The 21,895-nt window shown below is 36.7% G+C and overlaps 1 protein-coding gene across 3 annotated transcripts in view; it reads left to right on the forward strand.

Annotated features, from left to right (window-relative positions):
• VEGFC (vascular endothelial growth factor C) overlaps positions 1–21,895 on the forward strand; it is a 200,566-nt gene that overhangs the window by 166,533 nt on the left and 12,138 nt on the right. For 2 of the 3 annotated variants that reach the window (XM_048305071.1, XM_048305070.1), the window contains exons 2-3: positions 16,710–16,923; positions 18,577–18,767. In XM_048305071.1, coding sequence (XP_048161028.1) covers positions 16,710–16,923; positions 18,577–18,767 — 405 coding nt within the window. Of the gene's footprint in view, positions 1–6,492; positions 6,513–16,709; positions 16,924–18,576; positions 18,768–21,895 lie in introns of those variants that run through there. The other variant, XM_048305073.1, reaches the window with a different exon arrangement.

Here is a 21,895-nt window from a genome sequence, read left to right on the forward strand (position 1 = left end):
TTTGAGGTTACTTCAAATATAGAACAAGGCTTTTCACTGAGGTGCACAGGCTTAGAACAAGACACAAGGATAATGTGCTGAAACAGGAGAGGCCTCCAAAGGATATAAGGGGGAAAATATATTTTCTTTGGGGATAACTAAGCATTAGAACTAGTTTTGTGAACATTTTGTCTTTGGAAATTTTATTGGGATGTTGGACTAGATAGCTATTGGGGACCTTTCCAATCTGTTATTCTAGGAGAATTAGAAAGTAATAAGTTCTAGTTGTCCATAAGCAAGCAAACAAAACAAGAAGAAGAGAAAAAAACCCCAAAACCAAAACCCCCACACACTCCCCTCTCCTAACCAGGCTCATAAATCTGCATTTGGGAGATTCTTTTCATGAAAATTATATTTCAAAGTTCTTTAACTCTTCCCTTACTTATCAAAAATATTACCATGTGACCAGCTAATATATCTGAAATAATGAAAATGGGACTCACTAGTATATCTGTGATAAATCTGAAGTCATGAAAGAGCACATATATAACTATATATTAATTTATGCCATTTATACCATTGCTGGATTTGACTATACTACGTTTTCTATTTAGATTTTGTTTGAAAAAATCATAAGCAAGCTATTTTTTAGAATAATGTGCCATATTTTCTGATTGACAATGTATTTTCTGACATCTGTTTTTATCTAGAACAGCTCATGCTTTCTGAAAACCAGATAAAGTATAAAACCTGAGGCAATCACTTTGAATATAATGGCAAATTAACATCTTGTTGATATACTATACCTTCTGATTCAGGATATGGTACCAAGTGCAACTTCTACCTTTTATTAGCAGATGTAAGGCCTTTTGTCAGGAATATTGGTGTAGTCAAAGACCACTTTCTGTTGGTTTTTCTCATAAGTTCTGTGGCTTTAAATTTAGAGCTACCACTAAATAGGTATATTTTTGCCCGCTAGTGATGTCTACCTGACATGACCATCTCAGTCAATTGATATGTGGTTTTAGTGTGTGTGGTCTTTTGTACTGACAGTGGGTAAAGCTGTAGGAACTGAAGACACCGAGTATTGCTCTCTTTCCCATCTATTTCCTGCAGTTACTATGTGATTTTGTACTAATGTGATTACTGTGCGATTTTTTACCACGGGAGAGCATCATGAAATATCGTTGCTCATATAAGGAATGTCTGCGTGCTCTTCAAAAATGCCTTCAAGTGTGTTTAGCCCTAAGAAGGGTTACTTAGCCTTACCCCAAAAAGGGTGCTGAGTTTGGCAGCACTGGTCTATCTGTGGGCAGAATCAATAAGCAGAAGAAGCTTTGTTGTATCAACAGTAGGAGCTGGGAGACTTCAATGCACATGTCGTTTAATCTCAAAGACGGTGGTGAGGAGTTTTAGGCAAGTCATGTAAGGTATGCTCTGAGGAAATGTTGGCATTGAGCTCAGGAAGCCAACCACATGTGGTTGCAGGGAACGGGGATCCATCCTTAAATGCCAAGTATTTATTGAAAGTCTGAAAAAGGCTGAGAATGGAAAGTATGTATCTGGACACTTCAGAGAATTATTTTCTGTTCTGAGTGCAGGCTGCAAAGTACCATGGCTTAGTGCAGGCTTTACTGAAAGAAAGTCAAAATAAGACACACAAGAATATCAATTCACAGAAAAAAACCATGGTTTTGAGTTCAGTTTAAAACCATGTGCTTTTTGGCAGAGCTAGTTGCCTTCCAAAATTTGGATTGTCCAGGTCTAATTCATACTCTCCATTGTGTGCTTCATGTTGCTTACAGAGAGGATAGTGAGATAACAAGCCTTTCATTTAAATTACAGTAGTCTAGAGTTTGAATTTCATCAGACTGCTGGTTCTGTTATCCAACCTCCCTTATTTGATGGGACAGAGTACCACGACACTGAAGGAGACTAAGAGCTCCTTATGCAAAGCCCAGACAAGCATGTACTGATCTGTACCTCATCTGGCAATCAGCTGTACTCCTTACTGAGACTGTATATGCCGGGGCGAAAAGAGTATGATGGTCAGGCTGGTGCTTGAGCCCCAAAAGTTAACTACTGTTTCTGCATATTGTCTAATAACTACTGTCTAGAAGCTGTTTACTGTAGCCTTGTAGCAGTGTCCTAAACTTACCGAGTTTGCATCCCTTTTTTATCAGTGGGAGTTAAGTGCTCTTTTGCATTTAAAGTAAATAGCTGATAAAATCTTCTGACTAGCATGTGCCTTTCAAGCATGAAAAATACCAGTTTGTATGTCATGTGGCAGTGACTCTTTCGAACTCTACTGGAACAAAAGGTAACCTTGAAAGTGGACCCCATTAAATAGTATTCTTATCACTCACATAGTGATGTCACAGAAACTGCAAACCTTGAGCAGCAATTATATATTTGCTGCTGCTTGCCACTCACTAGAGAGTTTTTAACTGAATATGCTTTACTCAGTGTGTCACTTCAGTTTATGCTTCTGATCCTCATGTAAGCAATTCTTCATCTTTTATCTGCTGCTCAAGAAATTTTGTTCAAATTGCAGTAAAATGCTATTAAAAACAGTTGACGTGTTGCTCACAAGTCAGAAATTAATAGTTAGAATTGAGGCTAACAGAAACATTTGAAGTTACCCAAAGACTCACATGAGCTAAAGACCACAGGCCTGGGTAGAAACAAAGTCTATAAGGTTTAAAAATCTAAATGTTTAACATAATCAAAATGTTGAGTGCTCACCAGCGCATCTTTCTAATCAATAGAAAAAAGAAGTTAAACTTTTCTTGACAATGCCTTAAGGAGGCATGTATTCCTCTAACATAAGATTTTATTTTTCTACATCTCTATGAAAAGTATTGTGCTACAAAAATGGAGAAGATATCACTGAGAACAAAAGTATAGATAGTGTGACCTGAGGGAGGATGACAAGTGTGAGGGAGTTCAGGGGGTGTGGGACACTCAAGTAATGGTTTCCTGTGCTTGGCTTTCTACCTGGACAGCTTTGTTTGGGTTATTTCTGGTATTTTGCTTGAAATGTTTGAAATAGCAGAGGCTACGTTAGTGATGTATAAAGTCTTCCAGCATTAATGCTTTTCTGTTTAATCCAGCAGACAGTTTAGAATACAGGGGTCAGAGAGCTTGAGGCAGTTACATTTTCACAAAGACCTTGCTTGGGGAGTGAGCGTGGAGAAAAGCCCATTTCCTAAAAAAATTATCTGGTAAATATAGAAATACAATGGGGATTTAATATGTGCCAATAAAGTTGATTAGACTAAACTGTAGCACCCTGGAGGTGCTTGGCTTCCTTGTGATACAACTTGCATGGGGAGTTACTGTGTTGTAAATTACATGTGCTGTCCTGTAGTTTCACTGCTCTGTTTTCACTTTCCAGGGAGTCCATGTGCCAGGCTTTACTTTGGGAGGTGTTAGGAGTTAATCAAGATTTTGACAAGAATTGCACCAAATGTGTCTCGTGTTCATGCCATTTCTTAAAGAAAGAAAGACTCCATCCAGGTGGGCTTTGTGCGCTGTAGTAGAGAGCAAACTCAAGCTCTCAAGCCCCTTGGTTATAGGCCCACCGAATGTCAATGCTGCCCAGAGCAGGATGAGAACACGCACTTGACAGAGCATTGTGTCAGTACCCTCAGTTCCCATTTAATGTCTCTGAGGCATAATTACTGGTTTTGTTGCTTTGGAGGGTCCATTAGTTCAGAGGAATTTGGTTTTGTTGGGGTTTTTGAGTACATTTTGGATTTTAAATAGTTAAAGTATATGTTTTAGCCCCTTGGAAAGGTGTTAGCGTAGTGTGATACTGCAGGTGCCTGTTGCACGCCCTGGGAGGTGACAAAGGGGGTTTTTTGTTGCTAGAGCAGCTGCAATGTGCTGGGGACAAGCTCATGGAGTTTTGTTTTCTGCTGTTAGAATCAGGCGCTTGAGTGAACTGTCTTGTCAGCTGTGTCTGGGTTTCCTCATGTGTTCAGTTTGGATGAGGAAGAGACCAACAGGCCTGAACTGACAACATAGAAACACCCTTGTCTTTGAGTTGTACGGCTGGTCTGATAAAAAATGATGGCGTGCACTCTGTCTAGATTGTAGTGTTTGCATAATGATGAAAAAAATATTTCATGAACATATGTTGTGTGGTAAACTAGGAAGACTGCAGGCAATCTGATGTAAACACGTAAAAAAATGGAATTGAGAATTAATCATACAAACATGCTGTGCCAAGCAAAAATGTTTAGAGAAGTCAACAAAAGCTATTATGGGCATTGGTAAGACCATGTAAAAATCACCAGATTGCTTTAATAAGGACCTGAAATGTAAACAAGAATTTAAGAGAAATACTTTGGAGTAGGAAACTTACTGTCTTTGTGTTTTAATGGCTGATGTAGTAGTTAGGTCAGTAGGTTTAGAAAGCAAATTAGCATGCCTGAAATGAAAAGTATAGCAGCAGTAAGAGAAATATGGGCTTCCAGGTAACTATTTTTTAAAGTCGCCATGGAAGAGACAGAGAAAGAAAAGGATAGAAAAAGGAAACTGCATTTTAAGGCTTTGGGATGGTAAAAGTCTTAAAAAGCTCAACATGATATTTAGGGCTAGTAAAACTACAGATACTGTAACTGTAGGGACTGGAACATATTACACACGGTGATGTATAGATGCAGTAGTTAAGCTAGGAGGCAGAATCCTGTAATCCTCACTAAACAAAAATCCCATTGAAGTCAGTAGAAGATTTGCGTGAACGAGGAATGCATAACCGGGCAATTAGAGACAAAGTTGCAGCCTGACCTTGACTGGGCCTTTGTGCCTGTGATTAGCTGTACCCAGAGCATCTGGGTACATTTGTTTAAAGGCACAGTCAATTTTAATGACATCTCAAAAAAGAAATACAATTATGCCATAGTTTAAGTTCTAATGGATCCAAATGACAAATGCAAATAATTGCAAAGAAACATATTAAGGCAACACTTCTATAAAGTTAGTCTTTTGAAATAGCAAATTCTGTGTTCTTTATTCTTTTCCTTCTCAGGAAAAACAGGAGTTTAATAGATACTGTTCAAGTTTTGCCACTTGTAATTGAGAGTGGTAACTATCTGACTTTTCTTAAATGTAAGAGAGCATGGGAGATTATTGCGAGGTGTCAGAAATAGCCTCTAGTTAAACTAATAAAAATATGTCGTAGCATCTGCTATACACATTTATAAAGCTAAATAAAAAATTGCTCTCCAAATTGTTTTAGAACTATTCCAATATGAAACAAAATGTCCTTAAAAATCATTCATTTATGTTTTTCCTTCTTTTGCAATCCTAGTGCAAATAAATTTGAAAATAAACAAAACACTTTCTTTTGAAGCAAAATTTAATTCAGCATACCAGAAATGTCATTCTCACTGCCAGTTACTCTAATGAGACATGCGCTCCTTGTGTCTGAATCTTTGTTTGAAAAGAGCTGCTGTTAAAGCATTGAGGAAATAGCAGTTCTCTGTAAAAGAAATGCTAGAAACATGCAAGAACAAACAGAAGTTGTTTCATGGTCTGGTCCTGTAAATGGTGACCTCAGTGATTATAATGGGCTCTTGCTATTACTAAGTGTGTGTCCAAAATTCCTTTGTCCAGGACTGCAATCCTGTAAAGACATATGTGTGCTTTGTGGTACCTGCAATAATCTACTGGGGAAAATAATAAAAGGAATCCTTCTGCTGCATTGTTTTTGTGTGCATATAACTCCATCACGGTTTTATATGAAAACCATTATGAGTAATCTTTCCAGATTGTCTTTAGGAAGTGGTTTCCTATGGCTGGAAAAGCACTTCCTGAGAGGTTGCCAGCTGGAGAATTTGAAATTTCTCTCTGCATAAATTCTCCTGTTTTGACACTTTGTCCTGCTAAAACCCAAGAAAACTTCTAGAACCTTTGATTTTGAAGATGATGATGAAAATAACAGGATCTATTTTTTTTTCAGAAAGTTGAGAGCCTTTTGTTGTTTTTTTGGGTTTTTTTTTTCTTCTTTTTGTATTAGAATCTGTCATCTCAAGATGTGTACCTTTACTGCTGAAGAATAAAATCTCAGGATGCTCCTGGTTGGAGACTGGGTATTGCATAGTCATAGTACTAACCCACTTTTACTCCCTTATCTCTTCTCCCGTTCCTGTTTTCATGTCACAAACCTCACTGGGTTTCTTTACCTATAGTTCTGTTCAAGACTCTGTGACCAAGTGACTACAAAATGCAATGATACAAACCCATTTTTTACTTCTAAGAGCAGATAAAAAGCTTAACATGAGTAAATATTTCAATGTAACAGTAAGGTTTATGCCTATGCTTAGCTTAATTTTAAGTGTATTCCTTACATCTCTCCGCAGACTTGGAATAACTAGACCTCTTTCTCCCTTTCACCTGCTCTCTGTATGTCTCCTTTTAATTTATATAATCCATATAAGTCTGGTTTTTTTTCATTAGTTTCTGGGCCTGGATAAGAATAGAGGCAGCTCAGCAAGGTGGTATAGGACAAGTTTCAACAACTAATGGTAATTATAATCTATTTCAAGATGTAATGTTGTATCTTCTGTCAGGGGTCATATGGGTTCTTGCCATTCAATGGAAGCACATATCTCAGGGCTGCTTCTTGCAGTAACTTCATTCTGCAGTCAAACCTCATTCAAAAACTCTTCTGATAGCATACTGTGTTCAGCATTGGATTACTCTGTCCTGTCAGTGTAAATTAGCATCTATTTTAATACTGCTGATGTCCCCTGATCCTTTCTAAGTAACATTGCTGTACAATACGCTATTCAGAATAATTTAAGCCAAAAATAATGGGCAACATACATTTCTCCTGATTTAGTTGCATGAAAGAGAGTTGTGACCAAGTCTCAATTTAGTTCTTGGATTTGCCATTCTTAAGGTTTCATTTGCCTTTCCCTATCTCTCATGGCTTGCTGGCAAATCTCTTAATACCTGTCAGGTTTTACATGGTACAATAAGCTTTCTCCTTTAGTGATACACAAGCATTATTTCTTGTTTTGTGATCAAAGACCCTCATTTTTTTATCATTTTTTGCTCCTCATAGTTCAGAACAAATGTGACAGCTCCACAGAACTACTGATCTTTTATACTGCAGTTTGCAATGAAGTTAGCCAATCATGGAAAGCAAAAATGAAAAAAAAAAAAAAGTATTACAGGCTGAATGTCTAAACAAATGGATTTTTCTCTGTATAACTTATCTGTAACAGGTGTCAAACTGTGGTCCAGAGGATGTTCCACACAGAATTCAGAGTGGAACAAATTTCCACCATAAATTATCAGGACAGGCACAAGCAGGTTGTGGGTAGCAGGTCCTCTTAATTGTATATCTACTGAGGATAAAAATTCAGATGACCTCTTTCTTTTGCCTGGATTAGCAAAGATCCTTTACATAAAATATTTAAGTAGTAGCTTGATAACAAAAATAAAAGCTTCTTCTGGTACTTTTTTCATTAATGAAATGTCACAATTTAATACCTTAGTTTCCAAAACCTGTCTGATCTGTTAGCCTGGTGTGTTACTTCGGCTTATTAAATAGACTTGTGTCAAATAAACTGAAAAAATATGATGCCAAATAACATAAACCAATAATAATGTAATTTTAATGGCATATACTTAGAAACCCTAAAATTTAATAAAATGCACAGGTTTCTGAGGACCTTTAAGTGTTTCCTCTTTCATATATAAAAAACTTGTTTGTAATAATTTAAAACTAAGAGTTTACAACTAAAATTGCTGTGTTATAACTTATTCATTACTCTTTAGTTTTTGTTGAATTTTAAATAGTGTGTTGTGTTTATGGCTGGAATATTTTTTGAAATAGTGACAAAGTAGGTGGTCTAATAATTAATATTTCTGTACAGATCTGTAAACTGTGCAAGATTTGTTTAAAAAAACAGAAATCATGTCCTTTTAGATTAAGACATTTGTTTAGGAATAAAGTTCAAGTTTGTCTTTGAAATTCAATGATCTAGTTTCACAGCCTGTGAAATTATTTGTTTTATGAACCATTTTAAAAGTATAATTAATTCAAGAAGTTTCTGTGACCTGTTGCTAAATATTTAGACCATAGATTAACTATATTTGTTCAGTGTTTCAAATAGTGATTTTAAAAACTTGGTGAAAAGGAAAGTTACTTAGTAGTGAAGGAACTTATTCAACAATGATACGATACAACGTGTTCATGTAATCTTTCTCTCTTATAAATGACTGCATTTTCAAAAATTCAAGAATAAGCAAAAGTGTTGAATTGAGAACTGAATACTCTCATCACAGTGAGAACCTATGTGTTCAGTATAACTCAGAAATGTTCTTACAAATGCGCAATTTATTATTCCTACTCTTACTGAAACCTCTTTTTACCAACAATTGACCTGTAAATAGAAAACATGACGTAAAAACTACCTACTGCCTTCTTGAAGCCACTCACTTGATAGGAAGCCAGAACTCCTACTCACTGACTGATTAGGATCTGGGATGCATTCGTGTAGCTCAGGTACTGTGCTCAAGCAGTGTCTCAGAATTGAAATCAAAATGAAGGAGCTGCCCCTTACCTCTTCACTCAGTAACTGTCAACTTGATACTGAGAAAGTTTTTAATTCTCACTGCCTGTGTTACACTTGCTCAAGTGATGACAGTTCATTGCAGTGCTATGTTAATAATTTTCTTCAGAAAAAGACTATATTTGTCTGGTTTTTTTCTGACAAAGCTAAGGGTAGTTGTTAATAATGGTAATGCCAATGAAAGCTAAGCAAAGATTGAGAATAAGCAATCTTATTTTAAAGTCCTGATAGTTTATTCTTTTGTGCTGATTTTGATAGGATACATGTGACTGCTGAAAGGAAAACAAGAGGTTGCAGGGTATTTTGAAAAAACAGCCATATTCAGACCATATTAAATAAAAAGCCTAACTGGCATTTTATCCTTTTCTGAGAGAGTAAAGTCTTATAATGAGGAGGATTTCTAGTAGGACTGCAAGTTTTTCTTTTCAGAATTGTGTGGTTTGCTTTTGTCAGTGTTAATTAAAAGTTGCTTAAAAGTATTCAAAATGAACGTATTGTTTTTGTAATGTGTCAAATTCTACAGAACTGCCATGTGGCCTCAACCCAGATGTCTTGTAGATGGAGTGCATGCAGTCAGCACCAGAACCTTGCTGGCTGTGGTGGCTGCATTGCAGAGGGCACTGGCATTCTCATTCCGTTAGCTGTCTCCTTTCTGCCGGGATTCTGTGCCTGTTAATCACCTTGACATCTCAGCAGTTATCACAGTGTTGTCCTTTATTTTCACTTTTCAAATGTTTTTTACTTACAAGGGGTTTTCCCTTTCTTCTAGTCATGCATCTGGTCATGCATGGTGATCCACACATTTGTCAACACTGGTCACTGGAGCTGCTGATGACCAACAAAATAATACACAAATCTCATCTGGTACAGATTGCACTGCCTGATGTCTTCAAGATTTAATCAGATGTAAGCCTTTCAGCAGCAATAATCCAAATCCTTATTGATTTCAAGTCTGTCTGTAATGCTAGCTGGAAGCTTCAGTACAAGGCTTTGAACATTAAACAATCCAGATGCAGCTGCACTTAGCAAATGGTTATCCCACATATTTGCAGCCTTTGACCTTTTTGTGGGCTTACCTAGTGAAAGCTCCTGAATAGTGAATTAAGCCTATTGATAATGGGTTTGATTTCTGTATTTTATTTTTCAATTACAATTTGCTGTACTCCTAGAAACACTCTGCATGGGTTTAGGAATACAGGTTAAACATGGCTGCTTTGGAACAACACAGATTTTTAAAGATCAGGCCGAAGTGTGTGAGAACAAAACCTTTCCTGTTACTATAATTTGTTGTGAAATTTCTTCCAAAAAGAGTCTAGCTAAGGTGCCACAAATCCTCTTTCTCAAAACTGCTCTCTGTTATAGTCAGGAATGGTATTAATTCCCCAAGTTTGTAGAAACCTGTGAGTACTGGCTGTCCAAAATGAGGTTTTAAAGCAATTAGGCAGCAGACTACAGAGTTGCTTTAGAAAGTAACTAATTTTTTTTTTCTCTCTGTTTCCCAGGGAATTCAAATTCAGATTAAAAAAAAAAGGTATTTTCATAACTAATTCCCGTTGAATATATGAAAGTACTGGCATTTTTTTAGTGAAGGTTGAGAACCACTGAGGAATGCAGGTACTTGAAGAATAAGTACCAGCCAAGAGCTATGTTTCAGAACCTCAGCAGGAGCTAAATATTTCACTAAAGGACTTAATGCTAAGTACCTTTGCGCAAATCTATGAACTTAGATTTTCCAGCATTGTCTAACAATATCTAAGTAAAATATCATCCTAAAAATGCTGGCATGCAAAAAATTAAATTTCCCTTAACATGGGAATTTTACATTACCTACCTCAGCTCAAATACTTGTACTTATAAACAGGAGGAGCAATATTAAATAGTATAAACCTAGGATGATTTTCTTGCAGTTTATGCATTTTGCTCTCAAAAAATGGCCCAAACAAGAGAAAAAAGATGTGATATATAATATAGAAGTGAAACTTCTGTATTCTTAAGCTTATCCTTATAGTCAATGTCTTTTTCTTCCTTAGCAAATTCTCTTTTTAATTTCTTCCCAAATAATTTATTTTTCCTTGCCTATCTACTTTGTACATTCTCTCCCCTCACTCCTGCCATTTATTTGTTTTCTTTCCCTGATGTTATCCTTAGTATTTAAAATGCCATGGTGAATAGAAGTCACTTAAAGCATAATATAGTTCAGACTGTTTCATTTATTTATTTTGTACTTTGATTCTTACTTTTTAGGTTTGTCTGATGTGCTTTGTAGGCTCTTTGGATCAGAGACTGATTCTAATCTCTCGGCCGTTCTCATGATGTTTTGATTTGGTTCATATTAACTGCAGTGGTCTTTCTACTTATATGAAGTGATGTGAAATAAAATTTATGTTCACTGTTTGGCTTCTGTAAGGCACTGTTTTGTTGCTGTATTGAATGGTAACTTTAGTTTGAACTGCAGTCATCCAAGTTTGCTGGTGGCAAATGGGTGCATGGGAGATCCAAATCAGGGCTTTTCTAGTAAGACCATAGAAGTGGGCATAAAAGTTGAATTTAATTCTTACTATAATTACAATTTTCAATTAGATTTTTTTTTTACTGGCATCAACTTCCAAAAAACCTAGCACTGAAATACATGAAAATTGCAATAAATTATTATGCAAGTGAAGTGTTTACAAATACTCCTCTACTCCAATATTTCCATTTGCTTACAAATCATTTCAACATTCAGATTTAAATACTTGATTTTTAATCCATTTCAGTCAATCAATAAATACAGATTATAAGTATCTTAAAATGGAGGGGGTTATAGACCGCATTTTCCTATTAAGAATTGTCAACAAAATCCTTGAAAATGAAATGAGTTGACAATTGTAGTCAGAGCAGATACATAAAGTACCATTATAGCATATTGCACCATCAATTATGTGTCAAGCACGCTGCCAAATATTAAGTGTTCTGACCTTTGTTATTAATAATAGAGGCAAACACTGGGGACATATGAAAGATAAGTAATGTAATGCATGGAAAATCTATTATATGTTTGACTTTGTTAATGGCTATAGAGCCTATTTGGTATCCTGCCCTTTCCCTTGCAAGCCATAATTTTATGAAAAACTGGACATACCATGTAATGGAAAGCCACATGGTGAAAAAATACTTTGATAGAACAAAATGCTCTGAAGTTAAATAAGTTAATAAGCAAGAGATCGTGTGTCATCAAGCTTTACTCCTTTATTTATATGTATTTGTCATTTCCCCTGCCCTTCATGAAAAATGTGAAATTAATGAAATGGAGAAGTGTATCTTTTTTGTATTCTCCATTCTTTCTCGTATTTTTAGGTTGTTATTTTGCTTAATACCACCTATCATCTTGTAGAGTTTGGCTAGTTGAAGGTTTAATCAGTGTCTTTCATTAGAATATACCTGCTAGTGATTTTAGGTGTTCATGCAGGACAACACTGATAATAGGTAAAAATGACAAAAATAGTAGAATGGTCAACCAAAGGATGGAGATAAACACTTATGAAGGGAGTGGTGGTGATTAAAAAAAAAAAGAAAGTTCAAACCCCAATCTCTTAACTGACTTGAAAACGCAAAGAAAATAGAAAGCACAGGATAGAGAAAACTCCTTCCTGTGCAATCACTCTTGGCATTATTTCCTGCTTCCTTCTTAATGTATAAGATAAATTCCAGAATGCATTACCAGTAAAACATTAAGCAGTTGGTCCACGATTCCATCAGGAGTGCTCTGTAATTATATGAAAATCAACTGACTGTTTACATTTATCAAAAAGCTTTCTTCTGTCCTAGAAGTCACAGAATATCTCTTCTTACAACCGATGTTAATGTTCTATTATTTTTTTTTCCTCCCTTTGAATTTAACATTTGGGAATAACTAGCTTGGTGACAGTAATTACAGCTACAAACCATATTTCTTTCTGAACTTCACTAATCTGCACTTGCATAAGACTGAAAAATGAGAGCTTCTCTGATCTCTAGGACATTTTTGTTGATGTTACTTTGTCTCATTGTATATTCTAAATAGGCATTTAAGTCTCAAAATTGTTTTGCAATGTAAATCCAGTGTCCTACACTACAAGCCAATGCATAATTAAGAAAGAGCAAAGAATAAAAGATTTGGACCAAGACAGTATATTTTTGTGAGCTTACCAGTTTGCACAAAATCAAAAATGTTGCCAGACTAATATTATATTTACAGAAGCAGGTTCATTCTTCTCTTAAAAATTAGGAAACTCTTTCTAATGATCCTTAATGATCTGATGCTTATCCTATATGCAGGACACACTCTTGTAATCATCCAGAACTTAAGATTTCATTTGATGTTCATGTCAACAAGATGTTTGGCTGTTCTACAAAATTAAATCACAAGTTCCTTAAACAAATGTTCCTCTAAACAATTTTTCATACATGAGAGTAATTTGCTGCAGTTAAAAAATACATAGATGTACAGGAAGAGATCATTGATCTTTGTGTCAAGGTAACACTGTAAGCATGTTGAAAAATCAACATATATTTTCTATGCTTTTTTTGTTCCCTACCTCTGGACACTAGGTGTAGTGTATTTAGTACAGATATATGTATTTCCTTCTCTTTTCTTTCTAAATTGGAAGAGGGAGAGAACAAAAGTTTTCCATGGTGTAAATTTCAATGGAAGCCATCTTTACAAACAAATAACTTTATTAAAATAAGCAGAAAATAATTCAGATGCAATAATGATGATTTTTTAAAAGTAATTTTATATATCTACTCCAGAAATTGTTTTCCTTTTGTTCACATTAAATGAGTACTTCAGAGAATCATAGAATAAGCTGAGTTGGAAAGGATCCACAAGGATCATCAAGTCCAACTCCTGGCTCTGCACAGGACAGCCCCAAGAGTCACACCATGTGCCTGAGAGTACTGTCCAAACAGTCCTTGAACTCAGAAAGGGTTAGTGCTGTGACCACTTCCCTGGGGAGCCTGTTCCAGTGCCCAACCATCCTCTGGGTGAAGAACCTATTCCTGAGATCCAACCTAAACCTCCCCTGACACAGCTTCACGCCATTTCCTCAAATCCTGTCACTCGTCTCGTGATGAGATCAATGTCTGCCCCTCTGCTTCCCCTTGTGAGGATGTTGAAGACCACAGTGAGGTCTCCCCTCAGTCTCCTTTAGGCTGAACAAACCAAGTATCCTCACTCACTTCAGAACCTTCCCCAACCTCATGGCTCTCCTTCAGACACTCTCTAATAGCTTGATGTATTTTTTATATTGTGGCACCCATAACTTCTCACAGCACTTGAGGTGAGGGTGCCCCACTGCAGAGTGGGACAATCCCTCCCTTGCCCAGCTGGCAATGCTGCGCTGATGCACTTCAGGACAGCACTGCTGGCTCATGTTCAGCTTGCCATTGACCAGGACGCCCAGGTCCCTTTCCTCAGTGCTGCTCTGCAGCCTCTCCTTCCTTAATCTCACAACCCGGGCTGCCATGTTTCAGGTTGTAGGCACATGGCACTATGGCCCATGGAATATGAGTAAAACAATTCTATATTACATTTGATAAAATGCTTAATTAAAGCCATTAATTTCTCCATATTTTGAGTTTTATTCATGCATATTTAATATGTATAACAAATTCCATCTCCAGCTGAAAATACATGAGTTGATTGCCTGACTAAAGAGGAATTCATCGACATACTTTATTTCTAACAATTTTACTCTTTCCTGCTCCATGCCCAGCCTACCAACAAAGTAATATTGAGTTTCATTACTTATTTTCCTGATGCTCTAGGCCTGTACTTTGAATGTCTGCAACAGCAATAGCCAACATTTTGTCTACTGTAGTCTGCACTACAGACTTTTAAGGATTCATCAAAGGTGGCAAAGTTTTGATTGAATTCTCTTTCCATGTTATCCCCATGATCTGCTAGGACATCCTAGGATCAACTACTGGATGGCTAACCACAGGTTTTTTTTCCTGTGCCTTTTGCATAATAGACTGGCTCCCAGCCTTATGACAGTATATACACACTGTGCCATGAATATTCCCATCACGTGGCAGACATGCATTTGCAACGCTGGCATTGTGCTGGTGCAGCAACTTGTTTCCCATTACTCAAGGGCCATGTGCTGCAGCACCCTCAGGAAACATTCTGGCAGGAGTGAGGCTGCTCAAACCCTGCACTTCTCACTTCTCAGGAGCTGCAAGCAGTGAGTAGCCAAATTAGTTGTTTGTTAAGCTCGGATTTTGGTCTCTGACCCACTGATTGGGACTCTGAGTGGCATTCTGCAAGGAGAGCAGGGGTGATGGGGAGAGAAATTCTCTGTGTTACCAGTAAATTTGAAGGAAAAGCCCCCAGAAACTGATGATGCATGGTTTGGGTCAGGGATGGCCATTCCTATGGCGGCAAGGAAAGAGATGAAGACCTGCATGGGCACATTTTTGAGACAATAGCTTGGTTGTTGAAACCTCCCAGGACAAAGTCATCTGCGAGGACACTGTGGTTAGCAAGGCTTCAGTGAAAACATTTTTTTAAATTTCATAACACTTCATCATATAAAATGAATTTAAAATTGGTATTAGAATCCTAGAATCACAGAATGGCCTGAGTTGGGAGGGACCTTAAAGATCATCTAACTCCAGCTCCCCTGCCATGGACAGGTACACCTTTCACTACACCAGGTTGCTCAGAGCTACATCCAGCCTGCCCTTGAACAATTCCAGGGATGGGATATCCATAACTTCTCTGGGTCACCTATTCCAATGCCTCACCACCTTACAGTTCTGTATATAAGTGTGTTTACAGAAATGAGTTCTGTGAATTTCCCTTATCCTGAGGTGTTTCAGCTGTATTTGACACTGGATAAGGAAGTAGATGCAACCATACATGCCATTTTGTACCCTGGTAGTTGTTTGTGAGACAAGGAACAGTTTTGACTCAGGTGAGCTAGTTCTGACTAACTGTTTTACTCACATAATGTTCAAAATCATTGAACTGAAAGGGGTTTTTTTGTTAGTTGGGGAGTCAGATAAGAATTTGTCAATTTCAGTTTATATAGTTTTGTATTTCTGCATTTAAGCATGTTTTACACTCTTACAGCCTGGTGGTTTTTTGACTAGAGCAACAGTTTTGTAGTAAACTAGAGTCTCCAGCCAGTTGATGCATTTTGGACAAAGTGTACCTCTATATTTTGTGTCTCATACTGCCATCTAAGGGCCATGTAGGCTGAGAAGGTAGCTAAAGATTCTTCAATACTCTTTTTTCTCCATACTGCCTTTCTCGTTGGGAAGTCAGCAATTCACGAATGAGAAAGGTGGGCAGGGGATAACACCAGTCCTTTGATGCAATATGTTTCATCTGAGAGAAACAGAGGAATCTTCCTGATAAGTGATAAATTGGAATGTAAATTTCAGTCATTTGGAAAACTGTAATTGCAATAACTTTGTGTAAAGGCCAGCAATACAAGAAAGCAAGATTACAGGATTTGAGGCTACTCCTGAAACAGCAAGGGAGTGTGAGGTTTAGATTCTTCAGGGTACCAAAGTCCTCGTGTCCTACTGATTTAAAGATTAGTGCTTTATAATAGAATTTGCTTATTAAGATTCTAGTACCCTAGAAAGATATTAAATAACAGTAATTAGTTTCTTGGTTTGGTGTTTTTTGGGGTTTTTTTTAACTGGTTTTGCATTTCTGAGTGTTTTGACTTTCCGCGACTAAGGGAACATGGGAAAAACTTGGTGTTACTGTAAGAGTATGTGATATTAAATAACATGAACATCATTTAAATGTTTTGAGGTTTAAGCATTCAAAATTTTATCACAAAAACTTATCTTTCCAGGATAAAAAAGCTTTTTTTTTTTTTTTTTTATAATCTGCAAGCTGTGTTTGTATAGGCTTAATTCTATAGATCCTTTCTCACACAGATGTTTTGAACTACAAGGGTGATAAAGAAGCGGTGGAAGAAGCAAAAGGTTTATTTGTCAATATACTACTGTTGGCACTGACTGACAGAAGCAGTTTTTATAATGAGGACCCCTTTGAGCACAACTTTATTTTACAATGTATGAGTTGCTTTTCAGGCTAGTTTCCAGCAAACCTTGTGTACTAGAGAAAGTAATTAATCTTGCATGTTACTTTGACAGGCTCATGCAAGCAAAGACCTGGAAGAGCAGTTGCGGTCTGTGTCCAGTGTGGATGAACTCATGACAGTACTTTATCCAGAATACTGGAAAATGTTCAAATGTCAGTTGAGGAGAGGAGGTTGGCAACACAACAGGGAACACTCCAGCTTTGACACAAGATCAGATGATTCCCTGAAATTTGCTGCAGTACACTATAATGCAGAGATCCTGAAAAGTAAGTACAGGACACAATCCACGTTCCAACACACAATAAATTAAAATCTGAAGGCTTTTCAGTTGTGTCAAAAATATTTTAAAAGCTAAGCATTGTCAGTAAACCAACCTCAGCAGTTTGATAGGATGTGTTGTCTATAATATAAAATCTTTGATAGTCAGCCTTTCAATGGAACAAATCACTGAGCAGACATATTCTAGGTATGTCCATTGTAAGAAAGTTGCTTTCTCAGCTCAGTAAATAGGGAAAGTGAAGTGCTTGTCTTCAAGTATAAGGAATCCTACTTTGTAGAGGCTGTAACGATTTTGCAGAAAGAAAAGAGGATGCTAATAGTTGGACTCATTGAACTGTTTCTTCTCATTTTCTGCAATTGCATCATGGCTGGTAATGCTTTCTTCTCTTACGAATTATGGCTCTGGAATGCCAAATAATCCACTTGTAACTTTTTCCTGTTACAAGAGGATAGTTGTAATGGTGTTATGATAAAACAAGCAAAACAGCTTTCAAACCAATGTGTTTGAATACCTTTCAGTGTTTCAGATAACTTGGGCAAAAATATATTAGCTTACAATTTAAGCAAATTCTTGTAGGCAGAGAAATGCAGGATTTATAGCAGGAGGTGTATTTTTTGACATGATATTGGAAATTGTGTACCTTAATGGAGACTTCAAAGTACACATAGGGCAGGATTTCCATTTTTGTTGAATAGCCTACCAAATTCTAGTGCCAAAAGGGGATAAAGGGACCTGTACAGCCACAAGTCCCAGGGCTGTTTAGCTCAATATTATATTTGGTAAGAGGCTGTATAACATGATACAAAGTCTTTGGCCCAATTTATGTGGATACTCTGGGCACAAAAATCATCCATCAGATTAAATAACATGCTGTACATAATTGCTAAATAGTAATCTTTTCTGTTAAATTATACCCTTCTAGTTAACAAACTTAACATGTATTCAAATGAATTTCACAGTAAGTGTATAAAATCTAACATTTCTAATATATCACATCCAAGTGAAGTACTTTGTAGGGCTGGTTAAAATAACTTTGCAGAGGTGTGCAGTACTAAAGTGCAGACTTTACTCACGATAAGACTTGCCCCAGGCAAAGGAGAAAGGTAATAATTTTAAACTAAAGAAAATAGATTCACAACAGATAAAAGGAAGAAATTTTTTACTATAAGCACGGTGAACTACTGGAACAGGTTGCCCAGTAAGGTGGCAGATGCTCCATCCCTGGAAACATTCAAGGTCCTTCAAGTTTGAATGGGGCTCTGAGCAGCCTGATCTGGTTGAAGATGTCCTTGCTCATTACAAGGGGGTTGGACTAGATGACAGGTGAACTTTAAAGGTCCTTTCCAACACAAGCCAGGCTATGATTCTGTACTCTGAGGTCTCCCCCTGCCTGTTAGGTTCCATTTTAGCTCCACTGTGACTTTTCCTCTGCTCCATAACAGTATGTCATGTCCCTATGAAGAAGAAAATTCAGCTAGAAGGTAACATAGAGAGATGTGTATTTCACTGACTGAAGGGTGTGACTCTAGCAGTTCATATTCTGGTTTTGAAGTTTAAAAAGGAATCCTAATTTACTGCAGGACAGTTTTGGTTTTAAACAGTTACTTTATAACATATGAAATTCCCTGTAACTTGGCAGGTATTGATACTGAATGGAGAAAAACTCAGTGCATGCCACGTGAAGTGTGTGTGGATGTGGGAAAAGAGTTTGGAGCAACTACAAACACCTTCTTTAAACCCCCATGTGTATCAATCTACAGATGTGGAGGTTGCTGCAATAGTGAAGGACTTCAGTGTATGAATATCAGCACAAATTACATCAGCAAGACAGTAAGTTCTCACTCTTTTATTACAGTTAACATCCTCCTTGCAAATACATTTGTGTTCATGCATATTTTAAACCTTCTTATTGCTACTGTGACAAAGGAAATAGTTGATTCCAGAATACATGGGTAAAACAGATGAAGAGACTACTGCCTGGAAAAAATGTATTTAGCACTCTTTCCCCCAGAATAATTTTATTTTTTAGGGAAGAAAAATGGGACATTATTATGTCCCATTCTCAGTTTTGACATTATCCATGAAACTTAATTCCCTCTCTTTTTTTTTCATCTACCATATGCCTGTATGAGGCAAGTACTTTATGGAAAAGTAGCCTGTAATCTTATTGGTGTAGACTGCTGTAGGACATGTGCAGGAAGGTTGCATGTTTTAAATAAAGTCTTTTAGGAACTGCATTTTACTATATTAAGAGATATTAGTATTATGTAACCATTTGTTTTGTTGTAATGCATCTTCTTCAAGTCCAGGGCTAGTGATCAGGTAGGAGTGTGCAGAGATCATGCATTGAGCCTGTGAGCTGCCTTCAAAGAAGCATATGCTGCATTATTCTAAGAAGATACAGGAATTCTCACACCTGTCTTTCAACATTTCCCTCAAAAATCCTGTAAAAATAGTCATACTTACAAGAATTTCTTAGGGTATTTTCCTATTATAGTATTTGGTAGGGTTTTTTTTTTTTTCATTGGGGGCTTTTTCACTTTTTAATGTAAATTTTGCTTCCTTTTTCAACGGGATGCATCTAGCTGAAGATGCAGTACATATTTATAATGAAGACCAAAACTGCATAGCCAGTTATAAAATTGTAGCCCTTAGAAATGTCACTCCTTTATCATAAAACTTCTTAGTGCTCTGAGCCTTTTTAGGGGGGAATTAGGAAAAGGGAATGTAAAGAAAACAGCAAAACCCACTAATTTTTAGAGTGCATTTAGAATTCTGCCCTCATTTCTCAACAGATCTGTCTATCCGAAATGGTATATCCTTCCAAGAGTTTTCAAAACTAAATTTAGTCTAGTGGTAGACAAACACACAGCACAGGGGTAATGTAACTCAAATAGCTTAAATGAGGACAAGTACGACACTGACTTTGTTAAAGCCCTATTGTTTTTCTCATTATTAGGTGAAACCATTGTCTCAACTCCAGTTGCTTGAAAGATGCAAATATCATTTTCATTTTAAAACCCAAGAAATAAAACTTTTTTTTTTTACATGTATTGGTAAAGCTTAGCTTACCGAAATAAAGGATTGTCTAGTCCCAGAGAGAGTTGTTCCATGTAACACAGATTTCCTAGTTTTTGAGCACTATGTCAGTTTGGAGTAAATCATATCTTTCTTTTCATCTTAGTGTTCACATCCATTGGGTGAAGTAATTTTTTTACCCAGTAGAAAATGTTTAGCACTGAGTTTCCTTTTGGAGTTCTTGGTGTTATTGGTGATGATATGACGTAAGAGTAGTTAAAGATTTGAGAGACTCTGAAAAGGAAAATCTTAAAGGTCTTCTTAGAAGGAAAAAGAAAGCAATGACACTGCTTTATTTTCTTACTTATTCTGTAAAAGCAAGCAATTTTATCTCTGAGTTTTGTCTTGCTTCTGCTTTCCAGTTTTATCTGGTCCTTGACAGAATGCAGTTTTAAAAAACCCTTAATAAAGGAACAGACTTATAGCTATATCTCTTCATCTGTCACTATCTCAAATTTTTTAAAATTATGTGACCACAGTATACCCCGTATCAAATGAGAATTAGAAAGAAAAAAAGTATTGGATTCAAGACCTTCTGTGGCATTTAGGTACCCTACACATCTATTTTCACCACAGTTTCTTTATTTTCTGAAGGAAATGAGAACAAATAGGTTTTTTTCATAATTCACCAATTTTTAGCTTTATTTTTTGTGGATAAACTCCGTAAGATAACTTCATACTGTTCACCCTGCAGAAAAAGTGCTTAATGGGAAACTAATTTTTCAGCTGGAGTTCTTACTGTGAGGGCAAGCTCTAGCATTGGTTCCAGACATTAAAATATAAAGAAAGCTGATATCAGCTTTCATCAAAATTAATTAAAAATAAAAGAACTCAGCACAGAAATTATTTTTATAGGGGGAAATCATTGATTTCTAGGAGGAGGGACCAGGTCAGATGTCCCCAGATTGCTTTGTGGAACGCAGTGGTGGTCCAGAGCGAGGTCAATAGTTCTCTAGTTCAGGCTGTGTTCATCCTTTCTAGGTACTAAACTTTATTGAGAGAAAAGGAGAAAAGTATTCTGCTTTGTTTTTAATACAATTTTTTCCCCAAAACCTGTTTTTGTAGTTGCTAAGGGATGTTTATACAACCAGGATTGAGATCTGAGACAACTTCTTAATTAAGATACAGTACAAGGTCTATGACTTTGAAGACTCCCTAGGCTAATTCACAAACTGCAGTAGATCTTCTCCTGAGTGCAGTAGCCAAGTCTGTAGGTGGTGACTTGTCTAGTGAGGATCTGTGGGAAATGTGGCTGGTTGGCTTTTTGTTTTGTGGTGTGGTTGTGTTGGGTTTTTTCTCTAATTCGTTATTAAACAGCTGTTCTCTGTTTCCATGGCACAAATAATTCAACAGTGGTTACAAAGATTATGGAACCACCTGGTGCTGCTCTAGCCTGTCCCTGAGCAGCACTTTTTTATGCCCCACCTATAGCCACTTGCTTATAGGTTGAAGGGAAGTAGAAAGCAGATGTCAAAGAGCTCTCATCCCATTCTCCCTCTTGGCTGTCAGAAAGGACATTTTTTTGGCTTCTTTCAGATCACTTGTTGTAAAGGTCCTAAATCATCTTGTTTCACAGTTACAGTTACAGTCCCTCAAGGGAAAACATCTATCCAAGCAGATCAAAATTAGATTTAGAGGAGATTTTCTCACAGGAAACAAGTTAACAGCTTGAAATTTGCCCAGTTTGGGATGTGCATGGTGTTCTTTTTCACAATTCAGAGATATGCCACAAGAATATTCAGTTGTTTTGAACATTACCGTTTCTACCTTTTCCCATGCATTTTTCTGTTAGACTGATTATTGTAGTGATATAGTAGGTACTATTAATAGTGGGAGATACATAAGTTCCAAATGTTTTTTGTTAATATTTCTGGGAAAAG

Source organism: Corvus hawaiiensis, chromosome 5 (assembly GCF_020740725.1).
Source record: "Corvus hawaiiensis isolate bCorHaw1 chromosome 5, bCorHaw1.pri.cur, whole genome shotgun sequence".
NCBI classification, from domain to species: Eukaryota; Metazoa; Chordata; class Aves; order Passeriformes; family Corvidae; genus Corvus; species Corvus hawaiiensis.